This window comes from Doryrhamphus excisus, chromosome 6 (assembly GCF_030265055.1).
Source record: "Doryrhamphus excisus isolate RoL2022-K1 chromosome 6, RoL_Dexc_1.0, whole genome shotgun sequence".
Taxonomy (NCBI): domain Eukaryota; kingdom Metazoa; phylum Chordata; class Actinopteri; order Syngnathiformes; family Syngnathidae; genus Doryrhamphus; species Doryrhamphus excisus.
Genome location: NC_080471.1, coordinates 2210511 through 2223731, shown reverse-complemented (window position 1 = coordinate 2223731; position 13221 = coordinate 2210511). Strand labels below are relative to the sequence as shown.

General features: G+C 42.7%; 1 protein-coding gene across 2 annotated transcripts in view; it reads right to left on the bottom strand.

Annotated features, from left to right (window-relative positions):
* The window catches only part of reln (reelin), a 139866-nt gene that overhangs the window by 31656 nt on the left and 94989 nt on the right, over positions 1–13221 (bottom strand). For both annotated transcript variants that reach the window (XM_058075614.1, XM_058075615.1), the window contains exons 12-26: positions 12781–12932; positions 12570–12685; positions 10624–10832; positions 9316–9444; positions 9132–9241; positions 8996–9062; positions 8689–8922; positions 8281–8442; positions 6625–6861; positions 6361–6553; positions 6148–6260; positions 2260–2397; positions 2002–2188; positions 1707–1912; positions 1461–1632 (exon numbers count right to left, since the gene is read on the bottom strand). In XM_058075614.1, coding sequence (XP_057931597.1) covers positions 1461–1632; positions 1707–1912; positions 2002–2188; positions 2260–2397; positions 6148–6260; positions 6361–6553; positions 6625–6861; positions 8281–8442; positions 8689–8922; positions 8996–9062; positions 9132–9241; positions 9316–9444; positions 10624–10832; positions 12570–12685; positions 12781–12932 — 2425 coding nt within the window. The remainder of the gene's footprint in view (positions 1–1460; positions 1633–1706; positions 1913–2001; positions 2189–2259; positions 2398–6147; positions 6261–6360; positions 6554–6624; positions 6862–8280; positions 8443–8688; positions 8923–8995; positions 9063–9131; positions 9242–9315; positions 9445–10623; positions 10833–12569; positions 12686–12780; positions 12933–13221) is intronic.

Below are 13221 nucleotides of genomic sequence, written 5' to 3'. Positions count from 1 at the left end.
TTTGGAATGTGGGAGGAAACCGGAGTACCCGGAGAAAACCCACACATGCACGGGGAGAACATGCAAACTCCACACAGAGATGGCCGAGGGTGGGATTGAACTCGGGTCTCCTAGCTGTGAGGTCTGCGCGCTAACCACTCGACCACCGTAAGTAGAACTTTTAAGAAAATTTTAAGTTAACTATACTTATACCAGTGGCACGGCGGTCGAGTGGTTAGCAAGACCTAGCATGTTTTTGGAATGTGGGAGGAAACCGGACATGGCCGAGGGTGGAATCGAACTCGGGTCTCCTAGCTGTGAGGCCTGCGTACTAACCACTCGTTCACCATGTAGCCAATTACCATACAGTCATACATAACTACCAGTAAGACATCTGAATAAATACATTCATTGTTCCCTTTGGTTAGCATGCAGACCTCACAGCTAGGAGACCAGGGTTCAATTCCACCCTCGGCCATCTCTGTGTGGAGTTTGCATGTTCTCCCCGTGCATGCGTGGGTTTTCTCCGGGTACTCCGGTTTCTTCCCACATTCCAAAAAACATGCTAGGTTAATTAGCCACTCCAAATTGTCCATAGGTATGAATGTGAGTGTGAATGGTTGTTTGTCTATATGTGCCCTGTGATTGGCTGGCCACCGGTCCAGGGTGTACCCCGCCTCTCGCCTGAAGACAGCTGGGATAGGCTCCAGCGCCCTTCGCAACCCTCGTGAGGAAAAGCGGTAGAAAATGAATGAATGAATGATATATATGTAATATAGGTGTGTCCAAAGTGCGGCCCGTGGCGGTTTACTGGTACATGGCACCATTTAAAAATACAATAAAGTAATTTTACAAGAATAAAGTCAAAGATTAATAAAAAATAAGACTTGTGTATGTTGTAAATCTGTTCCGGTGGCACAGACAGGAAGTGACGTCAGGTGCTTGTGTATCTCACTAACGTCTATTATCTGTTATCTTACCTATCTTACTTACTTATTATCGGATTTAAGTGCCTTAAGATGTATGTAAACTATGTTTTTAAGTTAATCTTACTGAATATAACCATAGTTCAATTTAATAAAAACATTCATTCATTCATTTTCTATGGACAATTTGGAGTCGCCAATTAACGCCAATTAACCTAGCATGTTAATTAATGTTTTTTTGGGAATGTGGGAGGAAACCGGAGTACCCGGATAAAAACCCACGCATGCACGGGGAGAACACGCAAACTCCACACAGAGATGGCCGAGGGTGGAATTGAACCCAGGTCTCCTAGCTGTGAGACCTGCATGCTAACCACTTGACCACCGTGCAGCCTTAATCAAAACATATTAGTTCAAAGTACTCAAAATGTTAAATGAACTCTAACTAAGTTATTAGGACTTTTTAAAGAACTTTGAGTATGAATAACTTCATTTATTTAAGTACTTTGAAGATTCGGGTTTAGAGTCTGGCTTAGACCGGAAGCGATACACCACCTGCGGCAAAGTCGGGTCCGCCATGGGGATGATGTGTTTCTCCCGCTCGGATAGAATAATGACATCATCAATGGCCCACTGGTCGTAGCCCTCCCCAGAATGAAGAGGTTGCCACCAGCGGAATCTCGTGCAGGGCGTCTTTGAGGCCAAAGGAAGCTCATAGTGGACGAAGCTGAAGAGAAACACATGAAATATGATATAAATAACAAAACAATAACAAAACAGCATCGGCGCGGCATCTCTCACCGAGGTTTGGTGAAGTCGGTGAAGTACATCTCGGCGATGAGACCCCAGCTGATGCCGCCATCATTGCTGTACTGCAGCAGAACTCCTTCCTCCCTGCTGTCAGCCTGGTTACAGTCGGCCCAGTCTCCGCCCACGCGCAGGTAAAACTGCACAAACTCCGCCCACTCGGTGTCCAGGTCCCAACTCACCAGCTGCCGCAGCCCAGCCTGGCGGTAATAAATACAGTATGTACAGTATTCACGATAGTCTTAAAGGATTATTGCATAATAATCTCCATAATAATCTCATGTTCTACCTTGCTGAAGTACAGGGATGAACCGGATGACACCACCCCGCAGCCCACGTCAGGGCTGACCACCTCCCCGCCGATCACTTCCTGCCACGTGGCCAGCAGTGCATCCTGGGACTCAAAGTCTGATAGCACACTGGACGAAAGGGGGGAAACGGGCAGGCAGTCCGGTCCGGAGAATCCGTCATCGCACCTGCTGACAGACGCTTTGGTTTACTGTCCTGAGATCAGTCAAGTGTTGATTTTTACCCATCCGAGGCTGACCTGCAGTGTCCATGGTCACACCATCCGTGTCCGTGGCACATGCTAGGACATTGCTGGCCGATGTAAATGTCATCCAGGGCCCATTCGTCCTGCTCGCCGTAGTAATTCTGGATCCAGCGGAACCTTGTGGCGCTGGACCTGAATGCCGACGGTACACAGAGACATCCATTTCATGGTTGATATGTGATGTGTTGTCGTAATGTATGTATAAGTAAATATGGCCGCTAGCTTTAGCTCAACACTTGTTTGTCATGGTTGATGGGTTCCAGACCATGATAAATATATTTGTACAAACTACGATTCCTTATTTGTAAATCTAATATTTTCATACTTTGAACAGAGAAAACACATTTCCAACCTTCCGGACTATAAGTCGCACTTTTTTTCATTGGTTGGCTGTTCCTGCGACTTATACCCCACAGCGACTTATGTATATTTTTTTTCTACCTAATTATGCATTTTTGGCCTTGTGTGACTTATACTCTGGAGCGACTTATGTATGTTTTTTTTTTCTACCTAATTATGCACTTTTGGCCTTTTGGGACTTATACTCCGGAGCGACTTATGTATGTTTTTTTTCGACCTAATTATGCATTTTTGGCCTTGTGCGACTTATACTCTGGAGCGACTTATATACGTTTTTTTCTACCTAATTATGCATTTTTGGCCTTGTGCGACTTATACTCTGGAGCGACTTATATGCGTTTTTTTCTAGCTAATTATGCATTTTTGGCCTTGTGTGACTTATACTCTAGAGGGACTTATATATGTTTTTTTTTTACCTAATTATGCATTTTTGGCCTTGTGCGACTTATACTCCGGAGCGACTTATATATGTTTTTTGTTATACCTAATTATGCATTTTTGGCCTTGTGCAACTTATACTCTGGAGCCATTTATATATGTTTTTTTTTCTACCTAATTATGCATTTTTGGCCTTGTGCGACTTATACTCCGGTGCGACTTATGTATGTTTTTTTTCTACCTAATTATGCATTTTTGGCCTTGTGCGACTTATACTCTGGAGCGACTTATATACGTTTTTTTCTACCTAATTATGCATTTTTGGCCCTGTGCAACTTATACTCTGGAGCAACTTATATACGTTTTTTCTACCTAATTATGCACTTTTGGCCTTGTGCGACTTATACTCTGGAGCGACTTATGTAGTTTTTTTCTACCTAATTATGCATTTTTGGCCTTGTGCGACTTATACTCTGGAGCGACTTATGTAGTTTTTTTCTACCTAATTATGCATTTTTGGCCTTGTGTGACTTGTACTCTGGAGCGACTTATATACGTTTTTTTCTACCTAATTATGCATTTTTGGCCTTTTGGGACTTATACTCCGGAGCGACTTATGTATGTTTTTTTTCTACCTAATTATGCACTTTTGGCCTTGTGCGACTTATACTCTGGAGCGACTTATGTAGGTTTTTTTCTCCCTAATTATGCATTTTTGGCCTTGTGCACCTTATACTCCGGAGCGACTTATATACGTTTTTTTGTACCTAATTATGCAATTTTGGCCTTGTGCGACTTATACTCTGGAGCGACGTATATACATTTTTTCTACCTAATTATGCATTTTTGGCCTTGTGTGACTTATACTCTGGAGGGACTTATATACGTTTTTTTCTACCTACTTATGCATTTTTGGCCTTGTGCGACTTATACTCTGGAGCGACTTATATACGTTTTTTTCTACCTAATTATGCATTTTTGGCCTTTTGGGACTTATACTCTGGAGCGACTTATATACGTTTTTTTCGACCTAATTATGCATTTTTGGCCTTGTGCAACTTATACTCCGGAGCGACTTATATACGTTTTTTTCTACCTAATTATGCATTTTTGGCCTTGTGCGACTTGTACTCCGGAGCGACTTATGTATGTTTTTTTCTACCTAATTATGCATTTTTGGCCTTGTGCGACTTATACTCTGGAGCGACTTATATACGTTTTTTTCTACCTAATTATGCACTTTTGGCCTTGTGTGACTTATACTCCGGATCCACTTATGTATGGTTTTTTTTTCGACCTAATTATGCATTTTTGGCCTTGTGCGACTTATACTCTGGAGCGACTTATATACGTTTTTTTGTACCTAATTATGCATTTTTGGCCTTGTGCGACTTATACTCTGGATCGACCGATATATGTTTTTTTCTACCTAATTACGCATTTTTGGCATTGTGCAACTTATACTGTGGAGCGACTTATATACGTTTTTTTCTACCTAATTACGCATTTTTGGCATTGTGCAACTTATACTGTGGAGCGACTTATATACGTTTTTTTCTACCTAATTATGCATTTTTGGCCTTGTGTGACTTACACTCTAGAGGGACTTATATATGTTTTTTCTACCTAATTATGCACTTTTGGCCTTGTGCGACTTATACTCTGGAGCGACTTATATACGTTTTTTTCTACCTAATTATGCACTTTTGGCCTTGTGCGACTTATACTCCGGCGCGACTTATATACGTTTTTTTCTACCTAATTATGCATTTTTGGCCTTGTGCGACTTATACTCCGGAGCGACTTATATACGTTTTTTTTCTACCTAATTATGCATTTTTGGCCTTGTGCGACTTATACTCTGGAGCGACTTATATACGTTTTTTTCGACCTAATTATGCATTTTTGGCCTTGTGCAACTTATACTCCGGAGCGACTTATATACGTTTTTTTCTACCTAATTATGCATTTTTGGCCTTGTGTGACTTATACTCTGGAGCGACTTATATACGTTTTTTTCTACCTAATTATGCATTTTTGGCCTTGTGCGACTTATACTCTGGAGCGACGTATATACATTTTTTCTACCTAATTATGCAGTTTTGGCCTTGTGCGACTTATACTCCGGAGCGACTTATATACGTTTTTTCTACCTAATTATGCACTTTTGGCCTTGTGCGACTTATACTCTGGAGCGACTTATGTAGTTTTTTTCTACCTAATTATGCATTTTTGGCCTTGTGTGACTTGTACTCTGGAGCGACTTATATACGTTTTTTTCTACCTAATTATGCATTTTTGGCCCTGTGCAACTTATACTCTGGAGCAACTTATATACGTTTTTTCTACCTAATTATGCACTTTTGGCCTTGTGCGACTTATACTCTGGAGCGACTTATGTAGTTTTTTTCTACCTAATTATGCATTTTTGGCCTTGTGCGACTTATACTCTGGAGCGACTTATGTAGTTTTTTTCTACCTAATTATGCATTTTTGGCCTTGTGTGACTTGTACTCTGGAGCGACTTATATACGTTTTTTTCTACCTAATTATGCATTTTTGGCCTTGTGTGACTTATACTCCGGATCCACTTATGTATGTTTTTTTTTCGACCTAATTATGCATTTTTGGCCTTGTGCGACTTATACTCTGGAGCGACTTATATACGTTTTTTTGTACCTAATTATGCATTTTTGGCCTTGTGCACCTTATACTCCGGAGCGACTTATATACGTTTTTTTGTACCTAATTATGCAATTTTGGCCTTGTGCGACTTATACTCTGGAGCGACGTATATACATTTTTTCTACCTAATTATGCATTTTTGGCCTTGTGTGACTTATACTCTGGAGGGACTTATATACGTTTTTTTCTACCTACTTATGCATTTTTGGCCTTGTGCGACTTATACTCTGGAGGGACTTATATACGTTTTTTTCTACCTACTTATGCATTTTTGGCCTTGTGCGACTTATACTCTGGAGCGACTTATATACGTTTTTTTCGACCTAATTTTGCATTTTTGGCCTTGTGCGACTTATACTCTGGAGCGACTTATGTATGTTTTTTTCTACCTCATTATGGAAGCTCTTCTAATGACTTCCATCACTACACGTGTGCAAAGTTGCGTTGGAGTTGTGTTACCATGTCTTCTGAGGCAGAGACAGAGTGATGCGTCTCCATCGTCTGAACTCAGATGGGTGGTAGACACTTGGAGCTGTGAACTCAGAGCAGCTTGGCATGCCAGGAAGACAGGCCTAGGTCGAGGACATACACTGAAGTATTTTAAACTGGATCTAAGGAGCATGGACAGGTGTGTACAGTATACCGGATCAGGAAATATACGCAGGTCCGTACCTCTTTGACCAGGTGCCAAGTGAGGCCGTGATTGGTGGAGAACTCCAGGCGGACCTGAGTGTCGATGTGAGGGGACGAGTCTCGTCCACAGCCCATCACCAGCGAGAACTGGAGGCTGTAGGAGGCTCCGATCTGCATGGACTGAGTCTCCACGTAACGAATACTGGAACCAGGACTGGGCTCACCGGAGAAACTGAAATGAAACGAAGACAAGAAGATGATATTATGTTTCCTTTTGAGGTTAAACTATCGGACATTTTTTACCTGAGGGTCCAGTCGTGCTGGCAGTAGGGCTGGACATGACCGAGGTAGAAGCCAAGACTCTGAGTGACGTCCAGCACGTTGCTAAAGTCCAGACTTATGGTGTTGAACAGTACGGAGGTCATGCTGATTTCATCCAGGGCCCACACGTCATGGCCACGCCCTGAATGGTACGGCTGCCACCATCGAAACTGCACGCCAAACTTTCGAGCGCCGGACGGCAGCTCGACAGACACAATCCTGTTCGGCAGAGAAAAGTATTGCAGTTTCAAAATACTGTCTACTTGGCGGGACTACAGGAAGAACTACATCACGGTCAGGATCAAGGATCATGGATCCGAAGGAGGTTCTAAGTGAGTTTCAAAATGCTAAAGTAAGAAATAGGAGTAAAAACCAAACATATTTATACGCAATGTATTGCAAACAAGTATTAAAGTGAAATAGTAGTACATCAGGGCGTGTACTGTACATGTTTGATGCCAGTACTTCCAGGAGGATCATGGGAATGTTTCTCCAGGTGCTGAAGATCAATGGCATCCGATGTCCATTTATCAAAACCTCCAATGGCAATGGCAATCTCCACAGAGCCAATTAGCCGTTTGACGCCCCTGCACAACATGAATCTCCATTGTTCTGTTGAACAAAACCCAACTTTTTATACCGTTTTTAACCTTGTTTTTAGCTCTGAATGAATGTATGGATGTTGTATTTTCATGCATCTCTATTTTTTATTTCTTTTTTCTTCACTCTAAAGTGTCTTTGACAATTTATCTTTCACAATTGTTCACAATTATTAATATTATTATTATTATTTTTAATATTATGGCACCCTCCTGCTTTGAGCACTCTGAAAAGCGCTATACAAATAAAATTTAATATTAATATTAATGTATTTATGTATTAATGTAATATTCATTTTCATCATTTCAATTTTAATTAATAATATTATTTTTATTATTTTTATTATTTTTTATTATTAATATTATTTTTATATTAATTAATTTTATATTATATTTATATTATAATATTATTATAATATTTTATATTAATATTAATTATTAATATTAATAATCATAATATTAATAATTATTATTTATTTTTTAAATATTATGGCATACCTCCTGCACTGTGCCGTGTGGAAAACATCTCAGGTGGGATCTCCTTGTCATGTTGGAAGCCATCAGGACCATCAAGGTTTAAAAAAACTTTATTTATTATTTTTTTCAATATTATGGCACCCCTAATATTAATATAAATTATTATTATTATTGATAATATTAATAAAAAAACTGGTCCTCTTATGCAAATTCCTAAGAAAGAGTTGACAAGGCCGATGAAGACCTCTTTTCCTTCTGAGCCAAAGATGGTCTCCCTCCCTCCCTCCCTCACTCACTCACTCACTCACTCACTCACTCACTCACTCACTCACTCACTCACTCACTCACTCACTCACTCACTCACTCACTCACTCACTCACTCACTCACTCACTCACTCACTCACTCACTCACTCACTCACTCCCTCCCTCCCTCACTCACTCACTCACTCACTCACTCACTCACTCACTCACTCACTCACTCACTCACTCACTCACTCACTCACTCCCTCCCTCCCTCACTCACTCCCTCCCTCCCTCCCTCCCTCCCTCCCTCCCACCAACCTGGGCTCATGGAAGCCTTGGTAAGCATAATGCTGCAGCAGAGTCCAGGTTATTCCGTTGTCTGTAGAATAATGCAGCAAGACGCCTTCTCCCGGTTGGTCTGGAGCAGGACAGGAGCTCAGGGTGCTTCGGCTGCCCAGTCGGAGGGTGAACTGGAGGTACCTGCACACACCAGAGCAGGCAGGAATCCGTTTTTGATGAATGAGCTAAGCGAAGGAGGCCATGTTGACTACAATTTCAATTAGTGGAAAACCAACCCCGAGGACATTCCCTGTGTCCATAGCTAGGAATATTGTTGGTCAAACCCCAATTCCAAACTTTGTAGATGACCATGACCTGAGTCCTTAATCTTGGTAGACGTCTGGAGACGTCTCCTGGATGTCAATCATAGTTCTTCTGAAAGATTACCTGGCCTGGGAGCTGTCCAGCGGCGCGGTGACTAAGTGTCTCCTGCTGTCCCTGTTGAAGACCAGCGCCTTGCCGCTGGCCAGAACCCCACAGCCGAAGCTGACCTCGGCTCCGCGGAGTGATGAGAAGCTGTGGTAGGACGAAAGTCGCGGGCTGGAGAAACCCTCCGATAGGAACGCCGGGAAAGTCTGGGAAGCGAGCTCACAGGCCGGACCGCTGAAGCCTGGATCGCATCTAAGCAAAGAGAAATGATTATTATGATAATAAAACGGAATCATAATGCATAACCAGCGTATCCTTTCATTACTTGCAGCCAGTCCGGGAACAATGTCCTCTTCCGGAGCAGAAACGGAGGCAAGCAGGCCCGATGTAAACTGACAAACACACACGGACACAAGTTGGAATCAAGTATTTTATGTAAGTATTATATATCTGCTCCTCACCATTATCAATGGCCCACATGTTGCCCACTCCACCACCGGACTGTTTCCAGCGAAAGCGTGTGTTTTCCGTCAGGGCCGCATTGGGAAGCGGAATGGAGATCCTGGTCCATCTGCGGAGATGTTCCAAAATATGTTCTTACAACCGTACGTTGACCGCGTTAGCTTGACGGGTACGCAGTCGTACCCGCTGTAATTGTCGGAAGAGTAGATGGTACTATGAGGTAAGTGAGGACCAGCACACAACTCCGGCAGACACTCGGTGTGAAGCAGAGACCAGGTACGGCCATGATTGGTGGAAAATTCCAGACCGACACTGAAAAAAAAAACAGAAACAAAATCCCAGCTCGTATTTAGTAGTTGAACGTTAGCTAGATTAGCATTTGGCATTCTGTTCTTCTGTTATTGTCATTGCAATTGTTGTTGTTGCTGTTTTTGTCTCTCTTTGTGTTGTTCTCTTCTCCTCCCCATCTGTTTTCTTTTTACTTCTTTTCTATCCACTCCTGCTCCAAATTTGCATAACAAAAGCATCAAATAAAGCCAAAAAATACTTCATATAAGGTGTACTTACTAATCCAGAGCAAATTTTGTCTGGTTCACCATAAGCCAGGGGTCTCAAACATGCGGCCCGCGGGCCAAATGCGGCCCGCAGGACGCTAGTTTGAGGGCCCCCGCCTTGATATGAAAGTTTAATGTTTGATACGGATGCTGTATGGTATCATGTACCCAGAAAAAAAATTATTACGTTTGATTCATGTTCATGTTAAAGGTTAAATAACTGTTAATAGTTATCCTCCCTATCCGTGTGGAAGTGGTAAGTTTTTGGCTATTTAAGTTGAAAGGAAATAACTCGGAGGCTACCGTTGAGGTCGCTAGCTCTCGAGTTTGCGAGTTAGCATGTGTCTCGAGACCCTGCAGTTGCGCAATATGTTGTAAATAAAAAGAGTATAAATGTGACTATAGTCGTGTTTTGTCATGTCTACAGGGCTCTAATAATGCTTTGTTCATTTTAATATGAAAAAAAATAATTTGTCTACCCACCAACTATATGTGCTTTCTTAAGTTTTTATTATTTGCCGTTTTTTTTTATTATTATTATATTTATTTATTTATTACTGATTGATTGATTTTCTTGATTTGTTCATTTATTTTTCATCTTAAGATATTTAAGATATTTGAGAACAGTGGAATGTTTTATCAGAGCTTTTATTGTAGAAAATCGGAACCAAATCAAAGTTTATTAATTTTTCTGTTTTTAATAAATGCGTTTTTTTGTTTTTTTTTTGAAAATCTGATGCGGCCCAGTCTCACCCAGACCCTAGCTCCAGTGGCCCCCAAGTAAATTGAGTTTGAGACCCCTTGCCATAAGCCTTTAGCATGTTTAGCAGGTTACTTTCTATATTGTACAAGTTGTGTATCATTTTGTATTAGCGGCCATTTTGCAATGATTCCAATTTGGGTTGTAAAAAAAGGAGCTGATCCAAAGGTGTCCCACCTGTTGGCAGGCTGGTAGGAGCCACAGCCGAGGTTGATGGAGAACTGGACCACGTGTGTGTGCGTGCCGGGCAGCACGGGGAGAAGCTGCATGAAGTCCACTGCCCACACGTGGCGGTCAGCGCCGCCATGAGAGCGCTGCTCCATGCAAAACTGGGTGACCGCCGTTTGGAGCTCGGTGGGCAGTGCCACGGAAACTACCCCAGGGGTCTAGAGGGAAGACAGAGGACAATGATGTGGATTAGAGTTGCTTTATTCAATGGAATTGATCCCTGATTTACACTACCAGCAAATGTCAAATAATAGACACGCTTATAAAAATTCACTCCTGCTAGCTTGATGTTGACCTCTGATTTCAGATCAACATTTGCAACAAAAGTGATAATTTTCTAATTAGATGAAGCTACGGAATCCTCCTCTTCTTCTCAATTGCCATTGTTCAATATCAATATAAGCCAGCTTACATATTAATGAATGAAACCCACAATAAACAGATGGAATCAAATTCATAGCACACAACTGTGGTGCATTTAAAGACCGCCGGACAAAGTGCTTGACAAAAAAAAAAAAAAAAAAAAACACCAGCAGTGAAGCATAAAAACATAAACATGTATGCTGTACATTTCACCTATAACTTTAATTTATTATTATTTATTCTAAATTATTTAAATTATCCATACTGGATGATCACAAATTTATCAATTAGCATCGATTTGTACCAAGCTAAAACTCCACTCTGAACCCCTGACATCACTTCCTGTCCAGCTCCCATCGTACAGGAAACACATTTAACAGCAACATGTAACTGTATTAGCTTATTTATGTATGTCAAGGTGACTATAGGGGTGTTATGTCATGTCAAGAGGGCTCTAATAATGTTAATTCATTCATTCATTCATTTTCTACCGCTTTTTCCTCACGAGGGTCGCGGGGGTGCTGGAGCCTATCCCAGCTGTCTTGGGGCGAGAGGCGCAGGGGTACACCCTGGACTGGTGGCCAGCCAATCACAGGGCACATATAGACAAACAACCATTCACACTCACATTCATACCTATGGACAATTTGGAGTGGCTAATTAACCTAGCATGATTTTAGATATAAAATTGAACTTGGGTCCACTAGCTGTGAGGCATGCGTGCTAACCACTCAACCACCGTGCAGCCCTCACATTTTTACAAATCTTTACAAATCATTAATTCATTCATTCATTTTCTACTGCTTTTCCGCACGGGTCGCGGGGGTGCTGGAGCCTATCCCAGCTGTCTCCTACACCCTGGACTGGTGGCCAGCCAATCACAGGGCACATATAGACAAACAACCATTCACACTCACATTCATACCTATGGACAATTTGGAGTGGCTAATTAACCTAGCATGTTTTTTGGAATGTGGGAGGAAACCGGAGTACCCGGAGAAAATGTTCGGAGAGAACATGCAAACTCCACACAGAGATGGGGAATCGAACCCTGGTCCTCCTAGCTGTGAGGTCTGAGTGCTAACCACTCAACCACCGTGCCGCCCTCTAATATTCATTCATTCATTCATTTTCTACCGCTGTTTCCTCACGAGGGTCGCGGGGGGTGCTGGAGCCTTTCCCAGCTGTCTTCGGGCGAGAGGCGGGGTACACCCTGGACTGGTGGCCAGCCAATCACAGGGCACATATAGACAAACAACCATTCACACTCACATTCATACCTAATGGACAATTTGGAGTGGCTAATTAACCTAGCATGATTTTGGAATGTGGGAGGAAACCGGAGTACCCGGAGAAAATGTTCGGAGAAAACATGCAAACTCCACACAGAGATGGGGAATCGAACCCTGGTCCTCCTAGCTGTGAGGTCTGCGCGCTAACCACTCGACCACCGTGCCGCCCTCTAATAATGTTAATGTCTAATAAGCTAAGCTACACAATTGATGGATAAGGAACAAGTTGCGGGTTCTCACCCTGTAGGAAGAATACGGAAGGGTGTCCAGCACCACACGTTCCCGCTTGCCCTCCGACCTTCCGAACAGAATCACGTCATGGTCATGTGACTCCCCTGGGTCGCATTCACCACCACCTGCAGAGACGAAGTACAAAGTACTTTCGGTCACACAGAAGATGCAAGACTAGCGTCGGAATCACCCAAAGACAAAGCGTGCTCGATTTCCGTACCCATGGAAAAGTGGAAGCGCAGGTTCCCATACGATGTGGTGTCGATGTACGGCGTGCACACTCTCCTGCGACCTTCCCTCTCGAACACGAGCGCCGAGCCGGACTCGATCTCGCCACAGCGGCTCCCGTAGACGGCTCCCTGAATGTCCCAGCTGGAGGAGGCAAAACCGCAGAAACTTTATCTTCCGTGTAAACAAACGCTACCGACGGCGTTGGGCATGCATCACCTGGAAGACCATGCACATGTCGACATATTTGTGCACAGTGGAGAGAGGATCCTCATTAGCATTGACAGAAGCTAACTCAGTATGTCAGCCCGCTCCCGGGTCTCCTTATGCCCACCCCCCTTTTTTTTTACATTTTCCACAACAGGAGAATAATTCCACCTGCATAGAAGCGAGCCCATGACACCTGACGGGTGTGCATCCTGGTGTGAAGCGC